The 24,361-nt window shown below is 61.5% G+C and overlaps 1 protein-coding gene across 3 annotated transcripts in view; it reads left to right on the top strand.

Moving 5' to 3' along the window:
• Positions 1-19,628, top strand: part of POU2F1 (POU class 2 homeobox 1) — a 97,619-nt gene extending 77,991 nt beyond the window's left edge. For all 3 annotated transcript variants that reach the window (XM_036015115.1, XM_036015114.1, XM_028530684.2), the window contains 11 exons: positions 1,741-1,929; positions 3,327-3,453; positions 4,328-4,422; positions 7,284-7,457; positions 11,087-11,228; positions 12,547-12,692; positions 13,493-13,672; positions 14,959-15,064; positions 16,541-16,892; positions 17,431-17,519; positions 19,301-19,628. In XM_036015115.1, coding sequence (XP_035871008.1) covers positions 1,741-1,929; positions 3,327-3,453; positions 4,328-4,422; positions 7,284-7,457; positions 11,087-11,228; positions 12,547-12,692; positions 13,493-13,672; positions 14,959-15,064; positions 16,541-16,892; positions 17,431-17,519; positions 19,301-19,614 — 1,914 coding nt within the window. In that variant the 3' untranslated portion in view covers positions 19,615-19,628. The remainder of the gene's footprint in view (positions 1-1,740; positions 1,930-3,326; positions 3,454-4,327; positions 4,423-7,283; positions 7,458-11,086; positions 11,229-12,546; positions 12,693-13,492; positions 13,673-14,958; positions 15,065-16,540; positions 16,893-17,430; positions 17,520-19,300) is intronic.
• Positions 19,629-24,361: the final 4,733 nt, after the last annotated feature.

The raw sequence follows: 24,361 nt of genomic DNA, 5'->3' as shown, positions 1-24,361 counted from the left end.
TCTTTCCTTCCAAGTGCAGATGCTTTGGGGAAACAAAGGGCTTTTTTTAAGCCGTGTTTCAACTGTGGTTTTGTCATGCAGGGAAGTCGCTATCCTGTGGTTGAGACTCCTGCATGGATGGGATTGTAGCGGTCAGTTTGGGTTACGACATCACTGTGGAGCCGAGGTTCAAGACCAGATTAGAGCCTGCAAAAGGACAATGTGTTCAGTTGCTGTGCGGTGCTCTAAAATGAAACCTCTCCTCTCAGATTTGGGCTCCGCACTTCGCCGTCTGGGCCGACTAGTGTCCCCCTGGCCTGGAACTCCGCACAGTGGAGGCGCCCGGGCCGCAGCGTTGGCGCGGAGAGTGAGGGCGGGGGCGCGCCAGCCCCCGGGCGGCCCTGGCGCTGGCCCTTGGTGGGGGCCGTGTCCTTGGACCGGCCCCGAGTCGGCTTGTGCCGGCATCTCCAGCTTTGAACTTCTCAACCGTCTTTACTCTAAGGCACCATTTAAAGTATTTCCCAGGGCTGAAAGTTCCTCTGTTGAGTTATCGTTTGGGGAGGGGGTCTGGGGAGTGGCAAGGGAGACTTACGTACTACTCAGTTTCACATCGACCCACAAGTTTGTTGTATAGCCTCACTTTCACTTGGCGGTGGGAGGCTCTTTTAAGTATTATTCCAAAATTGTTCACAGACTCCCATTAGCGGAGACTAATACATGTTTGTATACTGTGTGAAGTCTCTGTAAACATATCTCGAAGGGTGCTGAGTTTTGAACAGCTTGATTCTGATTCTGTCTCGAAGGCACAGGCTGCGCAGGACCGGAGGGGGGGGGAGCCGCTGACCGCGGGACTCGCTCCTCAGATGGGGCGCCCCCCACCCCGCTGGGGCAGAGCGCACCCCCCAGAGGGAGGGAGAGGGAGGGGGAACACGCCGGTCACTTGACGTGTGCTTGAAGTGACCTGAAGTGGGGGACATTAGGAGAGCCGGTTTAAATCTGCTCTGAATGCATCTCCCGTGTCACTGCCGGCCGGAGTCTGGCTGTGTCTGGGTGACGCGTGTCTGGAGTAGCGTGAGACACGCTTGGGAGTCCAGGCTTATGTGCCGGAACCTCTGTTAAACCTGGGCGTTAGGGGGGCCCATTTGCATATGGAGAGAGCGGCTGTCACCGCCTGTTTCTCAGAGATAATGCGTCGGAAAGGGGAGGTGAAGTCGCCGAGACCCACTGCTTTCAGCCGCAGAAAGACCGTTGGGGAGGGAGCTCGGGGACGTGGGAAGGAAACAAGCGGAGGGCGTGTCCTTCACTCGCTTCTCCCGACCTAATGGGCATGTGGGGACGTGGCGTGACTCCTGCGATGGGGACCAGCTGGGCCTTGTCAGCCCTTCCCGCGGGCAGATCCCGCACCCTCGGTCCTCATCCGTCCGGCTGGTCACCTGCTCTTCTGTTGGGTGTCGGTTTCTTTTCATATCCTGTCCGCAGTGATTCTTTTTTTCCTTCTTGCCTACCAGTTAATTGCTTTTTTGCCTGAACCTTGGGCTCTGGACAAGCTAGAGTGTTACGTCCAGAGTGGGTCACCCTTTTCCCCTAAGTGCCCCGTAGTAACGGTGGCTCGATCTCTGCTGACCGCTGCAGCCTCGGGCACGTCCCGGGAGGTCGGGGGCTGAGGCCTCAGGCTCTTGGGTTTCCCAGTTTGGAGCCATGGGCTTGCTCCGGGGGCCCCTCTCCGCAGCCCCTCCAACCGTCTGTCCTGGTTTCGTCCAGCTCGCTCTGACGCCGGCCCAGCAACAGCTGCTGCTGCAGCAGGCCCAGGCCCAGGCCCAGCTGCTGGCCGCCGCCGTGCAGCAGCACTCCGCCAGCCAGCAGCACGGCGCCGCGGGGGCCAGCATCTCCGCCTCCGCCGCCACGCCCATGACGCAGATCCCCCTGTCGCAGCCCATTCAGATCGCACAGGTGAGTGGGGCCCCCCGGCCGGGCGGCCGGCCTCGGGGCGCCGGAGGGCAGCCCCGCCTCCGTAGCACAGCAGACCCCCTCTCCGAACACTGCGTGGGCCCTTGTGGGCCTGCGGGGCTCCCGACCGCTGAGGGGAGTGGTGGCCTTCCCTCCTGCCACTGGGCCAGAGATGATACATTTGTCTGCTTATTTGAGTTGTGGCATTACAAACACATAAGTGATTATTTGAGCAGCTGTTCATATTAAGTGACGATTCTTGAATAATTAGCTGGTGTATTTCTGAAGCGGGGCATCGCCGTAGCGGTTTTAATTAGCTCGTTACGGCAACCTTGGGTGCTCTCGCGTGCCCGCGGGGCAGGCGGCCGCCACGTGAGCCCCAGCGGGCCGTCCCTGTGGCTGAGCGGCGAGCTGGGTGCAGAACTGCGTGAGGGTGTCGTTTGCTTTCGTTTTTCACATTTTAGGGCGAAGTAGCGAGAAATAATAAAAGTTGATGTAAGAGACACGGGCAGTACAAGCAGGGAGGAAGGTGAGCGCGACCTTCGCTTCAAGGACGGAGGAGAGCGTGGGCAGTCACGTCAGTAAGCCCGGGGGCGCTGTTACGAGCCTCGGGCCGGACCGTGGCGCTCGCCCCCCGGGCGGCCTCGGACGGGGGCCCCAGTGTGACGCCAGGAGGAAGCCACCGACCAGGGGAATGAGGAGTGGATGTCGGAGCAGTCGCCATGACTGCCCCAGACGGGCTTTATCCAGGCGGCGTCTTCACGCGGCCACCGCGCTCGTCCCCGAGGGAGCGCGGGCAGCCCTGCGCCGGCACCGCTTCAGCGAGACAAGCGGACGCTCACCGACAGCTTTAAGTCTAGGCGGGTGTAAGGGAGTGCTGGCAGGCTCTGGGTCAGATTTCATGTGGATAGCTGAAATTTTTACACCGGTTTCTCAGTTCAGTTCAGTAGGCTGGTACCAAAGTTCATTAATCGTTATGGATTTTTAAATTTATGCAAATTCAGAGAGCACTCTCAATTTTTACTTCAGAGGAAAATCGGTCAATGATTTAAAAACTCAACATTCTTTTCTCACTTGATTGTTAAAACCCATATTGGTCTCTACGCATTAAAACGCACAGTTCGAGCCATTTACTCTGTGGGAACTTTAAGTAACTTGGAAATCAGGTTCAGCGTAAGTCACGACACACCACACGCCAACAAAAACAGCCCTCGTGGGCCCCGGGGTGTGGCCGCTCTGTGGGCCGCACCGGGGTGGCCCCGGGTTGCACGAGCAGGGCTCCGCCCTGTCGGGATAGGACAGCGAGCCTCTGGCCAGGAGCCCTCGGCCCGGGGAGCCCTCTGCCCAGGCGAGCGCGCCTCTCTGCGTCTCCAACCCCCGCCGTGACTCTCGTGTTGCAGGACCTGCAGCAGCTCCAGCAGCTCCAGCAGCAGAACCTCAACCTGCAGCAGTTCGTGCTGGTGCACCCGACCACCAACCTGCAGCCCGCACAGTTCATCATCTCCCAGACGCCCCAGGGCCAGCAAGGTGAGCCCGTGCCGGCCCGCGCCGGCCGTGGGGGCAGTGTTTCTGCCGCACCTGGCCGGCCGCCACACTCGGTGTCCGTGTTAAAAGCGAGTATTCAGCCCTGCACGCCGCGGCAGGAAGGCGGTCCCTCGCAGCCACTCGTCTCTTCAATCACCGAGGAGGGACCGGGGTCGGGCCGCACGTCCGAGTGAGCTTGCTCAGCCCGAGCGGAGCAACCGCCCAGCTCCCCACGGCGTGTGTCCGAGGGTGTGGGCCGAGCGCTGAGCGGGACGGTTCCAACGGCCGTTTGCTTTGAGAAGGAGAGGGCCGCGCGTTAGAAGTTGTGTGCATTTTGCGAACTGTAAAAGCCGTCTTCGCGGCCTTTTAGCAGTGTCAGCAATGAGGTTCGCTCGTGCCTGTGAAGCTAGGTAATGGAGTGGGTGGAGAGCGTGGCAGGGTGGCAAGGCTTCCACCCAAGGGACACGAGTGCTTCTCTCCGACCCTTGTCGTCTGTCCTGTAGCCTTCTTTCTCGAGGGTCCGCTCCAGGGTCTCTGCTGTAGGAGCGCCTGCCTGCTCCACCTACGGGGAGCCCTCGGGCACGTCCAGGGGCCCCTTCACTGCCCTGCGCTCCTCCCCGAAGCAAAGAGGCGGCCAGGCAGGGGTCATTCAGGTCACACCAGGGGCCTGGCAGTCTCAGTCCAGCGCGTCTGTCTGGCTGCCTAGGTCATGTTAACGGGGTGGACTTTGGGCAAGCAAGACATCGAGAGTTTTAAGGCCAGTAAGACTACCAGGGGGTCTGCTGGAAATTTCCATTTCACTATCTTAATTTTTTTTTAAACCATATGTTCAAAGTAGTCCTTGATGTTTGTAGCGTAACGTGTTGTGTTTTAACAGGTCTCCTGCAAGCGCAAAACCTTTTAACGCAACTACCTCAGCAAAGCCAAGCCAACCTCCTGCAGTCGCAGCCCGGCCTCGCGCTCACCTCCCAGGTCAGCTGCTCCCGGCGCCACGTCCCCACGGGCCGTGGTCCTCGGGGGCTTTTGGGCTTTGTTCAGTTAAACACACATTGACGAACCCCACAGCATCCTAATTAAAATAACCCTGGTAAAGAAGGTGCATGAATGCCCATTTGAAAGGGCGCCCAGTCATCAGTCGCCAGGGGAGTGCGGACGACACCACACGCCTGTCAGAACGGGCGGAGCGGGGAAGACTGCGACGGCAGCGAGGTCGGCAGGGAGCTAAAGCAGCTAAAGCTCTCATGCTGCCGGTGGGGAGGGCTGCAGAATGTCACGGATGCTGTGGAAAGCAGGGTTGGTTGGTTGGTTTCTTTTCTTTTTTTTTAATTTATTTATCGTTAGAGAGAAGGAAAAGGAGGGAGAAAGAGGGAAAGAAAGGTGTGGTTGCATCTCACGCGCCCCCTACTGGGGACCTGGCCCACAACCCAGGCGTGTGCCCTGACTGGGAATTGAGCCAGCGACCCTCTGGTTTGCAGCCTGGCACTCAATCCGCTGAGCCACACCAGCCAGGGCAGCTTGGCGGTTTCTTATCAAGTTCAGTATCCATGTACCTTCTGACCCAGCAGTTCTGCTCCTGGGAATGAAATCACCTGTGTCCATCAAACCTTGTATATGAATGTTTGTGGCAGTTTTATTCATGGTCACTCCACACTGGCAATGCCCGTCCGCGGGTGAGTAGAGAACAGAGCGCTTGGCACAGCCGCGTGACGCGCAGCAGCAGCAAGAGGCGCGCCTGGTTGCAGCCAGCACCGCGGGTGGGTTTCAGAAGCATCGTGCGGGAGCCCGAAGCCGAACACACAAGACTGCCCGCTGCAGGATGGTGTGTGTGGGCCAGGGCCTGTCAGGGCCGCCGGGGCTGGGGCTCAGGTCGGGCGGACGGGCGCTGGGCGCCCTGGGGGATGGGAGCCTCCTGGATTCCGGCTGTGACAGTAGTTACGCAGTCGTCAAAACACTTCAGGCTGCACGCTTTTAAACGGCGTGTGTCACCGTGGGTGTCCTGAGTGGGAAAGGGCTGGAGTTCTGAGAAGAGCCCACACGAGCGGCTCCCTCCTGGCGCGTGTGCTCTGCCCGCGGTGGCAGTTGGGTACATCGTGCCCACCCATAAGCTCCACTCTGGCGTCTGCTGGTCTGGGCCCGCCTGGCCTTGGGCTTCTGCAGCCGGGGAGCCATCTGTAACCACCCCGCCTAAACGGACCCAAGCGGTTTTCAGCCCTTTTTTGTCCCAGTCCGCAAGCCTGGAACTGGGGGAACAGTCTGACCGCTGAGACCGGGAGACGCACAGCTGCAGGGGTGTCTGATGCGGTGCTTGCGTGCTGCTTGGGGCCCACGCGGGACGGCCAGGTTGAAGTCACTGGCGTTGGGTGCCGACGCAGGGGGATGGGGCCAACCCCTGCAGGCCTGCGGGACCCTGCCGCGTGGTTTTCCGGGCCGGCTGGCTGCGCTGGGGAGAGCGTGTGACTCATGAGGCGAGGGCTGAGCAAGGGCGTGTGACTCGTCCGGCCTGCGGGAGCACGTGGCCCCGGACTTGGTGTGTGCCCCGGGGCCTGTGGCCGCCCACCCGGCGACTGTGCCTGGAAAGGGCAGCAGAGCCATCGAGATGCCGACGCTAGTGACACGAGTGACACTCAGTAGGGCGTCTGCTCAGGGACTGTGTTTGCTCAGTAAGGACATCTCATGTCTCCAAATAAGCTTTAGGTGGGTTCCAACAGTTAAACATTTAGAAGAAATTTTATCCCAGTTAGAAATAAGTGAAAGTTTTTCCAGATTTGAATCATGGTATTAGAAAGGAAAAAAGTTTACCTTTTTTGTTTTGATAACTTAACACGTTGAAAAGTAAAAGGGGAAAGCAGATTGGAGAAATTTGCATTGATACAACACAGAATTAACATTTGATGAGCTCTTGAAGGATAAAAATGAGAATGTCATGAGTATATAAATGGGTTCAGATGTGAAACTAACTCCCCCCAAAGGAGATGCCGGTGAAAATCCACACTTGGGGAAGCTGCGACTCGGGGTCAGAGGAGAGCTGGGAGCAAGGGGGATGGTGAAGACCGTCGCCTCCCAGAGCGGCGGCTGTTCGGGAAGCTGTGGCGGTGCGCGCCGTGGGTCAGAGGGCGCCAGCCTGCCTCCGCTCTGCCCTCGCCCGCTGCGGGGGTGCGGCGCGGCCGCGTCTCGAAGAACCAAGCCCAGGGTGCAGAGGGGCCGCACACACAGCCTTGCCCCTTGCGGTGTGCCTGTGTCCGCGAAGACAGACAGTGGGGGGCAGTGAAGGAATTGTCCAGTAAATTATGATAGCACTTCCCCGTCAGCCTTCGAAAATATCACCAAGACTGAGCCCTGGCTGGTGTGGCTCAGTGGACTCGGCCTGCGAACCAAAGGGTTGCTGGTTCGATTCCCACTCAGGGCACGTGCCTGGGCTGTGGGCCAGGTTCCCAGCAGGGGACGCACGAGAGGCAACCACACATGGATGGTTCTCTCTCTCTCTTTCTTCGTCCTGTCTCTAAAAATGAATTAAATCTTTAAAAAACATGACAGCAAGTCTATTAAAAGGCATAAAGTACGTGTATTTAGACCATTTGAAAACCTGAATATGCTGGTTTCATTCTGGGTAGTCGAGTTCCTCATGCATGCTGGCACTCGAGCCTTACCTGTGACTGTAGCGGACGCAATTGTACCGTCTGCCTTCCTCGACGAGTGTGACTCTGGGCGTCCCTGTGGTCCGGGGTCCTCAGGGGCCTCCCCTGCTGCAGCTGGTGCCCTCGGCTGGCACCTGTGCACGTTCCAGCCGCAACCGAAACCCCTTTCTTTGTGTCTGTTCTGACCCCCCCCAACAGCCAGCAACCCCGACACGCACAATAGCCGCAACCCCGATTCAGACACTTCCACAGAGCCAGGCGACACCAAAGCGCATCGACACTCCCAGCTTGGAGGAGCCCAGTGACCTTGAGGAGCTCGAGCAGTTTGCCAAGACCTTCAAGCAAAGACGGATCAAACTGGGATTCACTCAGGTAGGACGAGCCCACCTCACCTCGGGTTTCCCTCCTCGGCCCCGCGTGTCTGGCGGGCTGCGATTTCCTCCTGCACGCGTGCGAACGGGGCAGCGGGTCCGCTCGGCTGCAGGTCTGCGGCTCAAGTCAGGGGAAAGCCGTTCCGCCCTCTCCCGGAACACGGGCCTCTGAGGTCGCCCCGTACCAGCAAGTCGGTGCGGGTCGGAGAGGCTGCGTCAGGGGTCGATGGGACCCTGCCCAGGGCTCCGTCCCTGGGAGGACGTCCGGGTCTGACCTCACTGCGTGCGGGTGAGGCCGAGAGGCACCCCAGGGGGCAGGGTCTCGCGTGGGAGCGGAGGGTGGGCGGAGACGCACACGCACACAGGCAGACACGTGCACACAGTAAGCCCAAACGGAAACTAATTAATGGCATGACAATCTGGAGATGAAAAACCCAAATTAACGTTGTTAGTGTCATTTAACAGAGGGTTTTCAAAGTGATTCAAACAGGAGTCTCCGTGTGCAGCCCCGCCACTGACCCAGTCGCTCGTTGGTTAACCTGTCACAAATAACACTTCTGAGGCGGGAGCAGGAGACTGAGTGTTTACATGAGATGATAGAAGACCAGCAGGCGAAAAAGCGACCGAAGTGTGACTCGGGCCGGGTGTTGCTGTGGGATCAGGAGAAGCCAGAGGGCGCAGTCGCTGCCGGAAACTTAGCCGTCCCCGAGCACCGCCCACCTGCTCCGTGCTGCGGGGTGGGGGGGCGCCCGCCTGGGGCGTCGGGAACCGGGGCTGCCCCCCCGGACGTGCGCTGGGTGTTGCTGGGAACGGACTGCTTACTCCTTCTGTTTCTTAGGTAGTTCATTTTTGCTCAGAGAAACGAATTACATACTAGGAACATGAAACGATTTCTTAGATAGATACAACTGTAGGTAGAGTGCAGTTACATATTTGTGAGGCATTTTAGCTATGAAGAAACAAATTACAGTTGAGGAAGATGGAAACATCTAACAAGCTGGCTCACTCTCAAAACGAAAGCGAAGACACAGCGAGACGGGTCGGCTCTCGTGAATGAGCTTAAGTTAAGTGGCGGGTCGGCGAGGTTCTCTGTGCGTGGGTGAAGCTGTTAGCACGGCATGCCCGCGCGTTCCCTAGGAGACTGTTGCCGAGCGATGTGCCCAGGGAGTTAAGGCTTTTAAAACTCCTGCTCGTTTCCCCGGTAGTGGTCTGCCTTCCTGCGGTGCCTGACCCAGCGCATGGCCGGTGTTGTGTCCGTCCGCCCGTCTCTCGTGAGAGCGCTTCCCTGTGGGCTGCTGTTCTGCTCCCTGGTTTTGTCCTGTGGCTCGGCAGGACCGTCCGCCCGTCTGAGAGGGCTTCGCCACAGCAGCAGCTGTTTCCCGGGCTCTGCGCGTGTGGGCTGGGCACACGCAGCGTGCACGCTACTAGGGGAAACAGGAAGTCCCTATTCCCCGAGTAAACGCCCAGGTTGCTGGGTGTTTTCTGGCTGCCCCGCTGGCCACAGAAGGGCCGCTGTGGGCGCCATCACCTGCTCCGGAGGCCCCTGGCGACGCCGTGGCCCATGGGACCCCTCCTCGTTGGCCAGCCCTGGTCTTCTGTCCCTTTTCCTTTTGCTGCTTAAAGCGCACCAGCACATACGACGTAGTTCCGAGGAGGTGTGGGCCGGCCACTCACACGCTGCTGCTGCTGCTGCTGCTGCGGACGGGGGCGGGGGGCTCCGGAGCTCGGGCGACCCCGCGCCCCTCCCCGCTCCCTGCTTGTTCAGCTGGGTGATCTGAACGTGCAGTGAGACGGGGCTGCAGACCTTGTGCAGGTGGAGTGGTCATTCGTCACCACGGTTTTACTTAGTTGATGGCGTGGCCACCAGCTTAAGGCTTGTCTGTTGTCACTACGATGGGGTTTTTGAACAGGCCTTTTAGCCCTCGTTTGCTCGTCAGTCCCGCTGCTGTTCGTGGAAAGACGTTGTGGGCGTTCGTGGGGGTTCCCGGTGAGCTGGGAAGGTGAGCTGCGGCGTGGGAGACGCCCCTGGCCGTCCCGGGCGCTGGAGCGGGCCCCGCGCTGGAGAACTGCGGGGTCGGGCTGACCCCGCGTTCCAGAGGCCCCGTGGCAACAGCGGGACGGGACACGGCTGTCTGTGAGGCACGCGCGTGGTCTGGAGCCGGGCGCAGGGCGGGCACCGGCGCGCACTCGCCCGAGTCCGCGCCCAGACACTCGGTGCCGGAGGGAGGAGGTGCGCTCATGCCCCGCCCACTCTCCTGGGCCTGCGGCTTCTCTGTAACCGGACGGAAACCCCCAGCGTCCGCCTCTGCCCAGAGACCGTGTGCTGGCAGCCGCCAGGGAGCCGCGCGTGCCGGTGGGAGCGGGAGCGGCCCGCCCCACGGGTGTGTCGTCCGCAGGACAGCCGCTGTCCACGAGGCACTTCCTGTGCTTGATCTGAGTCCGGGGCCCTGCAAACCCACCTGTGGCCGGCGGCCGTCCTGCGGGAAGGCCCGGGCCGCAGATCGGGGAGGGTCTGGTGTGCTCCGTTCCACCGGTTCTCCTCTGGGAAACTCTGTCAGAAGTTGCTTCCCAGTAAGGAAATGGAGTTAAAATGTCCTTCCTTTCCCTGACTACCACAGCACAGGTGCTAATACGCAGTGTAGTGTCCAAAAGACGGCTTTCGGGGAACCAGGGGCCGGGGACAGCCCCGTCACAGTGAGAGCTGGCAGCACCTCCGGGTGGGCCGTCCCGCGGCGGAGTCAGCACCACGGCACTCTGGACCGGAGACGCCGCCTCCCGACCTGTCACGCACCTGGTGGGAGCCAGAGGGTGGCTCATTTAAACTCCGGGAGCTTCTGTTACCTGTGCAAAAAATAACCGTGAAGGTGTGGCTTTTCCCAGCTTTAACGAGAGATTCGGCTGGAAGCAAAGCACTGTGTACATTCAAAGGTTATAGCTTATGGGGAAAGGCGTCTTTGTAATATATTCAGGGTACCATTGTTCCGGCGCTGTGAGGTGGCTGAGTTTCCGTGCTCGTGAGGGTCTGACTAAATGGGTCAAACTTCTCTACTGTGAATTTCTATCTCCATAACAGTTATAAAAGTAGTCTTTAGAATACCTGTTTTTTGTAACCAACTTTGAAATCCAAACTAAGGGTGGAAAATAGATTTTTTCAATGCTCCCAGAAATACTTTACAGGGGAAAAAAGAACTAGGCGTCATTTCTAGGTTTTAAAGTGATTTATGGGAAGTCTGGCCAGTGCAGGAACATCTGAAGTTAGGTAGGCAGTTTCGTCTGTTAACCCTGCAGGTGAGACAGGTAAACTGAGTCTACAGATTACCAAGTCACGGTGGTTACATCAGTTAGGGAGCTTGTTAGAACATCAGCGCCGCCTTTGGAGACTTAGCACAAGTATTTGATCGTCTTGGCCGTCGCACGAGGCGGCGAGAAGAGGTTCAACCCGGAGAGAGTCCGGGGCGGTTTGGATTGTCGCTAGGATCGGGGCTGACGTCCTCCCTGGCTGCGGTGAGCCACTCGGGCGGGTGTCACTGTGGGAGCCTGCAGGGGGGTCAGCGGGGGTCCCCATCCGGAGGCGTCAGTGAGCTGACCCCTCCTCCCGTGTCCCCCCCCCCGCTCTGTGTCCCGGTGCAGGGCGACGTTGGGCTCGCGATGGGCAAACTGTACGGGAACGACTTCAGCCAGACCACCATCTCTCGCTTCGAAGCCTTGAACCTCAGCTTTAAGAACATGTGCAAGTTGAAGCCCCTGCTGGAGAAGTGGCTCAATGACGCAGGTGAGGCGCGGCCCGCGGTCTGGGGCGTCTCTGTCTCGGGGAGAGCCGTGCCGACGATGCTCCATACATCGGAGCGCTGGTTCGTTTGTGCGGCGGTTGCAGTGCCCGCGGTCACCAACAGCTGCCAGCCTCGGAGCAGTTCTCGCGTGTGAGCCAGGGCTGTGGATGGCGGGATGAGGAGGAGAGGAGGCCTGTGCATTTAGATAAACTTGAAAAACAAGTTTATTGATTTTTCCTCAATGAATTACAATAAATGTGTTCTTGAGAATATTTCTGCTTGTTTCTAAAAATGACCACATATTTCATGCACATGAAGTTGAGTAGCTAGTTTTTTTGTTTCTTTTTTAAAGATTTTATTTATTCATTCTTAGAGCGGAAAGAGAGGGAGACATCAATGTGCGGTTGCCTGTTGTGCGCCCCACCTGGGGACCTGGCCTGCAACCCAGGCCTGTGGCCTGACTGGGGATCGAACCAGGAACCCTTTGGTTCTCAAGCTGGCACTCAAACCACCGAGCCACATTTGCCAGGGCTGGTTTTAACTTGCGTGTTTTGTGCTGAGGTTTCTCTTTGGAAAATCTGGAGTTTGAGGCACAGAGCCACAGGCTGTGAGCACTGTAAGGAAGCATGGAAACCCCAGACGCCGACTCTCATGTAGCTCTGGACACACTAGGTGTTTGGAAAAGACCTCCGTGTAGCCCCCACGCAGGGACAGTCTGGGTCCGTGGCTCTGAGACCTCACTGAGCTCCCTGGTGAGAGTGCTGCTCTGCCCCCCTCCCACTCCCACGGAGCGGAAGGCCGCCCGGAGCTGGCCCCGAGAGGCCCAGAGCCGCTCTACTACTGCGCGACCGAGCCTGGCTCCAGCTCCCAGGGGCTCAGGAGTGTTTCACTGGCTGGTGTATAGAGAGGCGATGCCCTAGATTTGACTAATAAAATGAGAGGTCGTTGGCAAGATAAATAGTAAATGTTCAGTAATTTCCAACAAGCTTTCTTTGATCTCTAGATCTAATAAGTAAGTAAGTAAATAAATGAGCACGCAGAACTGAAACAGGAGAGCAGAACTCAGCAGAGGTCGAGCCGAGCCGCAGAGCAGAGAGGGTCCGTCCTGCCTTCGGGGGGGGGGGCGGGGCAGGTGCCCGCCAGAGCAGCAGAGGGGCCTGGGCACAGCTGTGTCTTCTCGCAGGCCGTGAGCGCCTTTGCCCGCCGGCCTGCAGCTGGACACGGCTGGCTCAGCTCCATTGTCGTTGGGTTGGCGTGTGCGTGACACGCGTGAGGCGTGCGCTCAGCCCCCCGACTGCCCTTTTCTCTGCTTTCTCCCAGAGAACCTCTCGTCCGATTCCGCCCTCTCCAGCCCCAGCGCCCTGAATTCTCCGGGGCAGGGCATCGAGGGCTTGAACCGCCGGAGGAAGAAACGCACCAGCATAGAGACCAACATCCGTGTGGCCTTAGAGAAGAGTTTCCTGGAGGTCAGCGGGGGTTCCCCTTCTCGTGGGCGTGGGACTCTCAGTGTGGTGTCAGCGCTAGCGCCGCCCGCCCCAGCCCTGGCGCGCGTGGGCTGCTGGGGGAGAGGAGACACGCCGATAGGACGAGGGTGCCCCGGGCTCAGGAGAGAGCAGGCTCGCGTCCCTGGGGCCCTCCGCGTGACAGGCGGCTGCTGCCGGGCTCGCAGGCGCTCCCAGGACAGGCGGCGAGAGCGCAGAGGTTCCCAGGGCGAACGCGGTGGCTCCGTCTGACCACGTTCCGGCGCCTGTGCTCACCACGGCACTTTGGGGCCAGGGCCCCGAGGGCTTTGGACGTCAGGCTGTCGCTCAAGCCAATTCTGCAGACATTGGCTTTTTTCGTACCAGGGAGTGCAGCCAAAGTTTCCAGCACGGTTTTGACTCTGGTCCTGGGAGGCTTGAGCGCAGGGGAGGAGCGCTGAGTCAGGAGCCTGTGGTGTGTGCCACTGGCCAGCCCCTGAGTCCTCAGTCTGCGGCCCCTCTCCCTGGGAGACACCGCCGGTCACACCCCAGGCTGCCCGCCTGCCCACCGTGGCCCAGCCGAGGTCGCGGCACTAGGCCCCAGAAAGCCCTGAGCCTCCTGCCGACACAGCAGGCTGCAGGGGCCCTTCACTGTAGTCGAGAGTAATCGCCCTTAAAAGGTTCAGGAACAGCTTACTCTGAGTTACCGGGAGTGACCGCAGTGAACACGTGTTTGTTCGCTGGCGGTCTGGTGGCGGGGCCCGACCGGGGCTCCCAGGGGGGTCCAAAGGAGCCTTCCTTTGCAGAATCAGAAGCCTACCTCGGAGGAGATCACCATGATCGCTGAGCAGCTCAACATGGAGAAGGAGGTGATCCGCGTGTGGTTCTGCAACCGCCGCCAGAAGGAGAAGCGGATCAACCCGCCCAGCAGCGGCGGGACCAGCAGCTCGCCCATCAAGGCGGTTTTCCCCAGCCCGACCTCACTGGTGAGCCGGGCGCGGGGCGCACTCCCGGTTTCACGGGCGGCCTGCCCGCTCCGTGGCGTCCGTCACAGAGCATGTGGTGCCTCTCTCCACGCCGCGGGGGCATGTGAGTGCTGGTGTTTTAGGTGTTAGCCCAGCAGCGGAGCCTCACGCTGTTCGGCCAAGCACTCAGCGACCTGGGCTTTCTAGAGGGGGCGGTCCCCGGCCGCCGCATCCCGCGGGTGCTCCGCTGCTGCCTTCTCCGGTGCAGCTCGTCAGCCGCCCCCCCGTGGGCGTGTACCGCTGCTGGGCGCTGTGCGAGGGACCGCTCGCTGCTCTGGGCTCGGGCTGCGTTCTGATGCCAGTGCAGTGACTCACACTCGCCCGACGGAGGGACGGCCAGGGCCCGGGGCCTCCGTCCAGGGGGAGCTCTGCCCTGGGGTTGGAAGGGTCCCCTCGGTCTTCTCTCTCGGACCCCTGGCCGTGCACTCAGGGCCTCACTGTTCAGAATCTCAGGGCCGTCTTCCTGGACCGAAGGGACACGGGGTGCCCGTGTGACGCCCTTGACCTTTAGGGTGACATAAAGGTGACTCCACACTTCGGACCAAGTCCCCAGCAGTGGGGGCTCCCTCCGAGGGCACGCCCCTGACCCCTCCTTGTGCTCTAGCTTTTTCTCGTTTGCGTGTCACTCTGCAGTGGGAGGCTTTTCAGACTCGGGTCCCAGCGCGAGCGCACGGGGGCCGGAGGGCAGGCTGCGGCCGCCGGGCAGCTGAGGTGGCGGTGAGGGGCCGGGGTTGCAGGCGCTGCCTCGCTCTGCGCAGTGTGTCTGGGGCCCGTCTGTGCTAGAGCGAGGACGGCGTCTCTCGCAACCCTGTAGACACACTTCATGTGACTTCAGAGAGAGACGGTCGGTTTTTAACAAGTTGTTTCACGTTCGCTCCATAACCATCGTTTCATCAAGACCAAAAAAAAGGACGGTCTTGCCCCCATCCCCGAGTCCAGAATGAAACAAAACAAGGAGCTGAGATTCGCCGGTCTGCAGACTACTTCCCTTGTTTAGGTTAAGGTGACAATTAGCGTAACATTTCTTACTGGCTTAGGTTACACTGGCGTCAGCAGTATTAAAATTGAGAGATTTTTAAATCGTTTCCTCCTAAAACCTGGCAAAGCCGTGTGCCATCAGGGAAGCGACCTCTCAACATATTGCCAGTTTTTAAAAGTGTTTATAGGCAAAGGAAGTCTACAATGTGGACATAAAAAATGGTTTTAATTTTTAAATGCTTTTGCGTATTACCATCTCTCACCTCTAGGTGGCGACCACGCCAAGCCTTGTGACCAGCAGCGCGGCCACCACCCTCGCCGTGAACCCCGTGCTCCCTCTGACCAGCGCCGCGGTGACCAGCCTCTCAGGCCCAGGTAAGGGCCTCTCCGGCCCAGGGGCGCGGTGGCCGGGCGGCGGCCGTGAGAGGTGCCCGAGAGACTGCCGCGGCGGCGCCGTGACACGCCTCTGAAGGGCTGCTTTTTTTCAAGTTACACGTGAAACCCTGAACTCTAGAAAAACCGGGTGCAGTTAATTTTGTCAGAAATAGTAGTTTCACATAAAAACATCACCTTTTTTGTTCTCTCTCACTTTATTTTGTCTTCTGCATCACTCCCGCAGTTACCTTTCAGCACCCCCTTCTTTTCAAGTAGCTCCTCTTAGAAACCTGGACTCACTGCAGCTTTTTGCACCCAGGACAACGCCCACTCCCCCTCCGCCTCCCGGGGGGTTCCCTGGGGGGGCCCTGGCTTCCACCAGCCTCCCCTCGCGCCCCGCCGGTGTCACGAGTGGTTATGGTTTCACAACTTATTCTGTCTTCGCCAGTAGTAGACTTTGCACTTTGCAGAAGGTCTGGGTTTTTTAAAGATCTCTGTTTCTTGCTTAGTGCGTGACACACTCACTATAAAACAGACAAATAATTTTTCCCCCGTGGCCTCCTTGTAAATAGCAGATTTCCCAAATACATGTAAAACTAACAGCGCCGTCCCGAGGAACAGCTTTCTCAGGGTGCGCCATGCAAGGGTGTTCTGCAGGCACCGTGTGCCCCCGCACCGCGCGGGGTTTGAGTCTGCACCACGCTTCGCTTCATCACGCCCCTTGGGCCCCGTGACCCAACCACGACCTGCAAAGGGAACAAGTGTTTGTATTCCACCATTACATTTGAAGACGGACCCCCATTTCTCTCTGTCGGGACAGACCCGGACACCCTTGTACACCCCGCAGGTTGGAGTGGTGCCCCCTTTGTTTCGGTGTGGGAACTGTCCCAGCCTCGTCTGGTGGGGGTCCCTTTCGCGGGCTCCTGTGCCCTGTAGCACGCCCCTGTCCCTCTCGGAGTGGTTCCTCTCTGGCGCAAGACGTTCAGGCTCACCTTCACATCTGTCCGAGAGCTCCGAGTTCTTGGTGAGCAGGGGCGCTTCGAGGCCAAGCTGTGGGCGTCGGACACACGCGCCGATGCGCGGTGTTGCTCCTCGGGCTGCGGTCCCCACCCTTGTTGGCACCAGGGACCGGCTCTGTGGAAGACACTTGTCCATGGACCTGCGGGCAGGGGGTGGTTTCCGAATGATTCCCACACATTCCACTCAAGTTCACCTCCTGCTGCGTGGCCGGGTTCCGGACGGGCCCCGAGGCGGGGGACCCGTCGTAGGGCCTCTCAGCAGCACGGAGTGTGCATGCCCACACGCGGGCGTGTTCATGATCGCCCACACGCACCGTGTCGGTTTTCCTCGTCCGGCTGCCCAGCACTCTGTCTGGGCTTGTCCTTTCCCGAGCTGTGGTCCTGGAGCGCTTTCCCGGGCCGCTGCCGTGGCAGCGCTGACCGGGGCTGCGCGGTGCTGACCTGGCCGTCTCTGCAGGCACCGCCGACGCCTCCTCCAACAGCACAGCGACTGCGACCGTGATTTCCGCCGCCCCCGCGGCCGCCCCCGCCGTCTCGCCCCCCTGCCTGAGCCCCTCCCCGTCCGCCTCGGCCTCGGCCTCTGAGGCCTCCAGCGCCGGTGAGACCAGCACGACACAGACCGCCTCCACCCCTCTGCCCTCTGCACTCGGGACGGGCCAGGTGACCGTGACGGCGGCGGGGCTCCAGACAGCCACGGCCACCGCCCTGCCCGGAGCCACGCAGCTGCCGGCCAACGCCAGCCTCGCCGCCATGGCCGCCGCCGCGGGGCTGAGCCCGGGCCTCATGGCCCCGTCGCAGTTCGCAGCTGGGTAAGGGCCTCGCCCCTGCTGCTGCGCCTGAGAGGCCCCTGGGAGGGCGGGGGGCTACCAGCGGGTCCTCGGCTTCCCGCCTTGAGCGCTCTGCAGCGGCTCCTTGCTCCGTGGCGGCCCAGGGGTGCTGATCGCTGTGGACGCGGGTCTGAAGGGGCAGCGGGCACTGGCCTGCCCGGGGGCGAGGCCAGGGGCGGAGCCCGAGCTCCCCGCTTGTTCCTGGGAGCTGCCTGCTCAGCTGGCGGCTCCCCGATTCTCCAGCAGACGGGGGGCTGATGCAGTAGGTTCCCACGTTCAGTGTCAGACGTCAGGAACTGCTCTGCAAACACGTTCTCTTCTTCGGCGTTTTCTGTTGCTCAGAGGAAGAGAATGAGATGCTGCAGAGGAGGGTCAGAGGGGCTGGGAGGTGACCCTGGGCCTTGGGTTGTTCGCTTTGGGTGCCCCGAGTCGTGGGGGCGGCAGATGAGCCCCGCCCCGCTGGGCCCCCAGCCCTCCAGCCGCCCCCGCGCTGACAGCCCTCTGCCCCTTCCGCCCGCAGAGGTGCCTTACTCAGCCTCAACCCAGGGACCCTGGGCGGCGCGCTCAGCCCGGCTCTGATGAGCAACAGCACACTGGCGACTATTCAAGGTCAGTACGGCTCTTCTGCGGGGGTCCCCGTGGGGGCGGGGGCGGCAGTGGACCGGCGGACTGACGCGAGGCCCGAGAAAGCGCCCCTGTGAACCGGCGGGAGAACGGGGGTGCCAGTGTGGGAGCCCAGACGGAGACGCCTGTTCGGCATGCTGTGAGCAGCAAGGGCCTCCGTGCTGGCCCTCGTTGTCTCGGGGGCGTAGACCGGGGGCAGCCCTTCCCCCAGAGGTTTACCCAGGCCCACCCCCGGGCAGACTGGACGGGTGGAGCTCCCGTCCTCACCCCCTCCCCAGGAGAGCGCACCCCAGGAGGTGACCTCCTGTGAGCCCCGGCGTTTGGGAGCACCTGCGCCCTCAGGCTGTAATGTGTTCCCATGCCCACGGGCCCTAGTGTGCGGCCCCGCCTCCAGCGTGTCCGAACCCCTGGCCCGGCCCACAGGGCTTGTGCCTGAGCATGCGAGCCGTGACGCGGTCCCGGGAAGCTCTGTGAGAGACTTCCTGGTGCTAATCAGAGGGTGTTTTTTTCTTGAAGTTAAGATGGTCTATGCTTGAGTGAGAGCTCTCGGGACGAAAGGTGGGCTGTCAGCTGAGGTCAGGGAAGGCGGTGCGGCAGGGGCCCTGGTCTGCAGCAAGTGCACTGCAGACAGCGTCAGCCACCGGCGAGCCGGACGCGGGCCGGACGGCGCAGGGTGGGGGTGAGGCCCGCACGCTTCTGAGAGTCAGGGGCTCTCGTTGACTCAGGTCCGTGAGAGACCCCTGTTCTCGCGCAGCAGGGCGCCTCCAGGTCTCGGTGGTGCGCCAGCGGCGGGGGGCTCCCTGCCACCGCCGGGCGGGGAGCAGGACCCACAGGCAGACTGCGGACCGGTCTGTGACCCTCAGCATGGGGTCTCGGACAACATCCAGACGCACCAGCCTTGTCATTGTGGACGCTGCACACGATGGGGGCCGAGTCAGGGACCCCCCAGTCTCTCTGGCCTTCTTTATGCGTTACATACGTAGCAAACCGAATTTTTAAAGCCGGGAGAAGCCTTCAGATCTCCACGGTTTTATGGGTCCGGGAGGTTTTCGGGGGTTGTCACGTAACAAGAAAACCTAAGGAATGAGAGCACCCTGTCATTCTGAAGAGCCTCGCTGACGCCGTCGTCCCAGACGGTCCTCAGTCCCAGAGCAAGTCCTCCCTGCGGCCCGCGAGCCGGGCTCCGTGCAGGCGTGCAGGCGGGGCGGCCGGCGGGGTGCCTCCGGAGGGGGGAGCTCGGTCACACGGTGCACTTGACCGGTAACACGTAACCCATTTCAAAACCAAAGCCTGTTGAAAGATGGTTTTTGACTTTGTGTGTAGAACCAGGAAGTGCGCACGCCCCTCACGGTGCCAGGGGGCCGGGAAGGCTGCCCGGCGAGTGTCCGTGCTCCCCTCCCCGGGGCCGGTTGGCGGGGGGGGTCGGGGTCGGCCACCTGCGCTGCAGAAGGGACTGACTCACCAGGTGCTTCTGGGCGGGCGACATCAGGTGGCGCCCTCTGACACACACGTGACCCTGACGGATTCGACAGTCCCTGCCCCGTCCACGTCCAGCTCGTGGTCACCGGACCGGTCAGTCCTCGGGCTCTCGAAGCTCAGACAGGACTTCAGTCGGTGACACGACAGCACTCTGGTTCGGGCCAGCGGTCAGCGGGGGTGCCCTTGTCCGGCCGGGCCGTGCGTGGGGGGGGTTCGGCCGCTGGGGGCGTCCTCGGCCCCTCGGGGCGGTACTGACGGCCGCTCCCGCCCGCGGGGTCTGTCTGCAGCTCTGGCGTCGGGCGGCTCCCTCCCGATCACATCGCTGGACGCGACCGGGAACCTGGTCTTCGCCAACGCGGGAGGAGCCCCCAACATCGTGACCGCCCCTCTGTTCCTGAACCCCCAGAACCTCTCTCTGCTCACCAGCAACCCGGTCAGCCTGGTCTCCGCCGCTGCCGCCTCCGCGGGGGGCTCGGGGCCCGTCGCCAGCCTCCACGCCGCCTCCACCTCCTCCGAGCCCGGCCCGAACTCGCTCTTCCCGGCGGCCTCCGCCGGTGGGGCCGCCGCCTCCACCACCACCGCCGCCTCCAAGGCGCAGTGAGCGCCGCCTCCTCCCCCTCCGCGTGGTGCCGTGCGGCCCCGGGCCGGGCCTCGGGGCGGCGGCTCCCTCCCGCCCCGGGGGGAGGCGAGGAGAGCAGAGACACGTGCCGGAGCGGAGGGACGGAGACCGGACAGCATTTGCCTAATTTTGTAATAAAACACTGTCTTTTCAGGATTGCTTCATGGATTGGAAAACTTTCTAACAAAAACTTAAAAAAAAAGCAGAAACAAAAAAATCAAAAACAAACAAAAGCGAGTGAAAGGACCACTCACTACTACTTACCGTTTCCAGCAGTCGGCACGGCAGTGAGGTGGGTTGCCGTTCCAGTGTAGGAGGGGCTCTTGTTTGTCTAAGTTCCTTTTTTTTCTTAAAAAAATCATTTTTATGGGTCTGTTGTATAGGCCGTTAAGTCCTAACAAGGTGTTTATAATAGTAACGACTGTGTTGGGGGTTCCTTTCTTAACTGGTACAACTTAGGCAGGCCTGTGTTACTGTATCTCTGTTATCACTGTTGTGGTTTTTATATATATATAGTTCGGACGTGTTCGTCTCTCGCTCCTGGATCCTGTGTCAGCGAGCCCCCACGCTGTCTGTGGGGGGCTCTGGGGCCGGGGGGACTTGCGTTCTCAGCTGCGGAGTGTTCTTGCTGGTCCCCTCCCCCGACGACTCTCACAGAGGCCCTGGGAAGTTATTTTCTTTTGCCACTTATGCAAGAGGCTCGCGCGGAGGCCGAGGGCGCCGTGTGCGGGCGCCCACTCCCCTCGCGCCCGTCAGGCGGTGCCTTCGGAGCACTGTGTGTGGGAGGGCGCCCGCCGGACTGTGGCTCTCACTCGGGTCTTGAAGGACCCCAGGCCGGGGCCCCGGGCGCAAAGACTACTGCAGACACCTGACCGGTGGCTCCCCCGACTCCCCGACTCCCCGACTCCCCGACTCCCCGTCTCCTGAGAAGTGCTCCTGCTGTTGCTGTGTGTGTGTCTGTGCCGCTGGGGGTGGGGGGGCCTCCGGAGCGCGCTCCCTCCTCCTCCGTTTTCTGAAGGAGCCCCGCTGGGCTGTCCTCCCCCGCTGGGCTGTCCTCCCCCGCTGGACTGTTCTCCCCCGGTGGCCGGCCTCCAGAGGGGCCGGCGAGCAGGGTCCCAGGTCGCTGCCACCTCCTCCTCTGGCCACCGACTTCCTTTTCCCCGGGGGCTTGTAGGTCTGTCCCCGAGACCGTCCTTGTCCTCCGATGGACCGGGCACGTGCTGCCCGCCATGGGTCCCAGAGCCTCTGCCGGACTCTGAGCGGGAACCCCACGCCCCCTGTGGGGGTCGCCGCGGCCGGTCAGCGACGACGCCCCGTGAGGCGGGTGTAACACCAGTAACATCTCGGGGCGGGCGGGGCGGCGAGCTCTGGGCACCGTTTGCGGGCGTTTCTGGACGAGCAACTGAGCCGAGCAAAGGGGGAGTTCGCGCGGCAGGTGAATCGGGCCCCTTCCCTCCCTGCCCTGTCCCAGCTGCGGCGTCAGGGCCCCGTGGCGGCCCTGCGCTCCCGCGCCCGTCCCGCTCTGCGCGCTCGGGCCTCCGCGGCGAGCGTGCCTGTGTGTGCTGGCTGTCGGGGGTGGCCGAAGCTCCGGGGCCGACACACTCGCGTCCGTCCCGCCCCGGCTCTCGGTTCTCGTCGTCGTTGCTCCGTCTTCCCGTCGTCGTGCTTCTCGAAGTATTGACCTCCCGCCCCGGCGCCTTCCTCCCCTGCCCCCGCCCTCGGGCCCCGAGTCCGCGGCCCCGACCCGCAAGCGGGGGACCAGCAGACGTCCATCCGCCTTCTCGATGTGTGGTGTGTCTTTACGTTGTGTTTTTAAACTAAGCTTGAACCAAAGTCGATTTCTAGCAAGCTGCTGTACTGATGGACGAGTTCGTGTCGTGCGGTTCAGACCCCTGGAGGAGTTAGATGCTACTGACAATTTCTTTTTCATTGTCTTTATTAATTTTATGTAAGAGTTGCTGCTTCTTTTAATCTTCTACGTTGGTGAATCGTCCCATCCTCTGGGCAGGCGTGAACCTGCGTTCTCGCCGGCTCCGTCCGTGCGGTGTGTGAGCAGAGCGGCAGGCGGTGCCAGTGACACCCCCCCCCCCACGCCCCGCCCTCCGACGCGGCCCCTCTCCTGGCCCCGCGCCTCTCGCTCGGTCTGTGCGCGCGGTCGTCGGGCTGTCGGTCCTCCTGCGGCCGCCTGGGGGGGAGGGGGGCTCCCTGGAGGGGGCAGGCTCGGAGGCAGCGTTCAGGGAGGGGTGCGGGTGCCCCCACACTGGGTTAGAGGCGATAGCATTAATTTCCCGAAGTGGCTACCAAAGGAAGCATGGAGTCCCGAGGGGCTCGGGCCCAAAGGCTGAGGGGGGACGAGGACAGGCTGCGTTCGACTGGTTCCCTGCGGGGCCCGGAGGGCGCCCCAGCTGTGACTCCCGTGCCGCTGGAGCGTTCCCGCGGACGCCCGGCTCCCCGGCCCTGCCCGCCCCTCCAGTAGGTGGGGGAGGAGGGGTTCTGCCAGGGACCCCCGTGAGGATCCACAGGCCTGAAACCAGCTTGGCAACCTGCGTTTAAAAGAAGTAAATCCTTAGACTGAGTTTTTCCTGTTATTTAAAAACAAGCTGCGAGATGAAAGATCCACTTACACCCGTCCGTCCGTCCGTCCGTCCGTGTGGAACACTGACACAGCTTGTTGCTGGCCGCTAGCCTAAAGCGGACTCCCGCCTGCCCGCCCGCCCGCGGGCGCCCGCGGCCCTGCTGCTCCCGGCTCCGCCCGCGTCCTTCCGCCCTGCCCCGCCCTGCCGTCGTCTCTGGGAGCGTTCCGCCTGGAGCGACCTCCGGAGCCAGCTGCTCCGACGCTGCTGTCAGACACCTGGTGGGGGCGTCTGGAAAGTACGGGGGCATCTGACCAAAAAGAGGTGTGGCTCCGAGCCCTTGTGCTTCTGGGAGGGAGGGCAGGTGGGCCATCGCGGTCCAGCACGTCCGTCTCCCGGTCCCCCGTGTCTGTGCCGGCTCCGCCTCACCCCTGGGTTCGCTTAGTGTGTCAGACCAAAGACAAAACCCGGTGCGCACGTCACGGCCCTGCTCTGACCCTTGGGGTCGGGCCCTCCCTGGGGCGTGGTGAGCGGACTGTCCACTCCGGCTGCTCCCGGCGGTGCGTTTGGTCGCGAGCTGCGGCTGGCCCCGCGCAGCTCTGAGCGGAACGGCCAGGCCCAGGGACCCCGGCCGGGCTCCTGGCCTCGGAAGCGAGCCGAGTGCCTGTGTGTGTCAGCGTGGCCCCGCGGAAGGGGCCCCAGAGGCTGTGCACGCCCGTCTGTGTCTCGCACGCACTCCCCACACTCCCTGCGTGAGGAAGCTCGGTCCCAGCGCCCCAGGGCCCGCTGCCCTCCGTGCGGGCCGCCCCGAGCGCGCTCCGTGGCGGCGCTGCGAGAGATCACAAGTCTTTCTTTAAAGGGAAAAGGAGGTTAATTTAAAACTCTCCGTGAGATTGTCTTGCCAGTCGGTTCTACATAATTCATTGTTGGGGGGAAGAAGCACAATTATACCTCTTTTTAAAAAATATTATTTTGCCCTATTTTCCGCCCTTCATTTGTGAAGGCAGAGAGAACCTTGTCTAGACCACCCAGAAGCACAGATGTTTGCCTGACACAATATTTAAATTCAACCCTGTCTTTAACATTAAGTTTTCTATTTAAGTTGCTGGGAACGCTGGCTACATTTGCAGGCGTGGGACGTCAGTGCGGACTTCCTTCCGGAGCCGTGCACGCCGACAGCAGGCACGGCCACTGGCGAGTGACGGCCTCGGGCTCTCGAGGAAACACGTCGCACGCAGCCTGAGTGTGGCATTGTCCCCGGGCCACAGCTCCCTCGCAGAGCCTTCCTCGCCAGGGGGGCCGGGGGGGGGGGGGGGAGGGGAAGGGCGGGCTGCGGACGGGCCTGGCGGGCACGCTCCGTTCGGTCAGCTCGAGGACGGGCGCCTCGGGCACCGCGCCTCCCGGCCACGGGCAGTGGAGCCGGGGGGGGCGGGGGGAGGGTGGGCTGAGCTGACCAAAGACCGGGGCTCTGGAGTCACTGCGGCCAGGGAGGACGGTCAGCCTGGCCGTGACCGTCGTGCGTTCACGTGTGTGTGTGTGTGTGTGTGTGTGTGTGACGTGGCTGATGGCCCTGGCCGTGTTGGAGTCATTTTCAGCCTTAGGACCCTTGAGGACAACACTCTGTGGAATGGCCCACCTTCCCTCGTGCTCACCTGCCTTCCGAGAAGGAACACAGGCCTTCAAGGCCGTCCGGGGGGCGGTGCGCACCAGGCTCCCGGCCCCCCTCACCCTTCTCTCCACCCAGAGACACTGCGGGGGGCGCCCCAGGCTTCCCCCGTTTGACACGGTTCCGTGCGCGGGCAGGGCTGTCTCTCCGAGCCGTCTGTCCACTTCGCACCGACTCCCACTCGGCTTGTGAGCAGCCACAGCTCACCGCCCGGCCTCCTCGTCCCCTTCCCCCTTCTCTCTCGGAGTGGCGGCGCCCCGGTCCGTGAGGGTGGCGCTGGGGGGGGCAGTGAGCTCCGGCGTCTCCATGAAATACCTCAGCGTAGGTCAGCATCGTTGCAGAACGGGTTTTAAACTCAAAACCAAGTAGATAAGAAGAAGAAACTTTATAAGTAGTGGAAGTAACGCTAGCTGTAGCACTTAGGGGACCAGTGTGTGTTACGACTGATGCTCTGTGTGTGTTGGGGTCCCGTCTGCAGGCGACAGCACAC

The sequence above is a fragment of the Phyllostomus discolor genome, chromosome 14, assembly GCF_004126475.2.
Source record: "Phyllostomus discolor isolate MPI-MPIP mPhyDis1 chromosome 14, mPhyDis1.pri.v3, whole genome shotgun sequence".
In the NCBI taxonomy this organism is placed as follows: domain Eukaryota; kingdom Metazoa; phylum Chordata; class Mammalia; order Chiroptera; family Phyllostomidae; genus Phyllostomus; species Phyllostomus discolor.
Note: the sequence above shows the minus strand (reverse complement) of the source record. Positions and strands in the feature narration are given on the sequence as shown.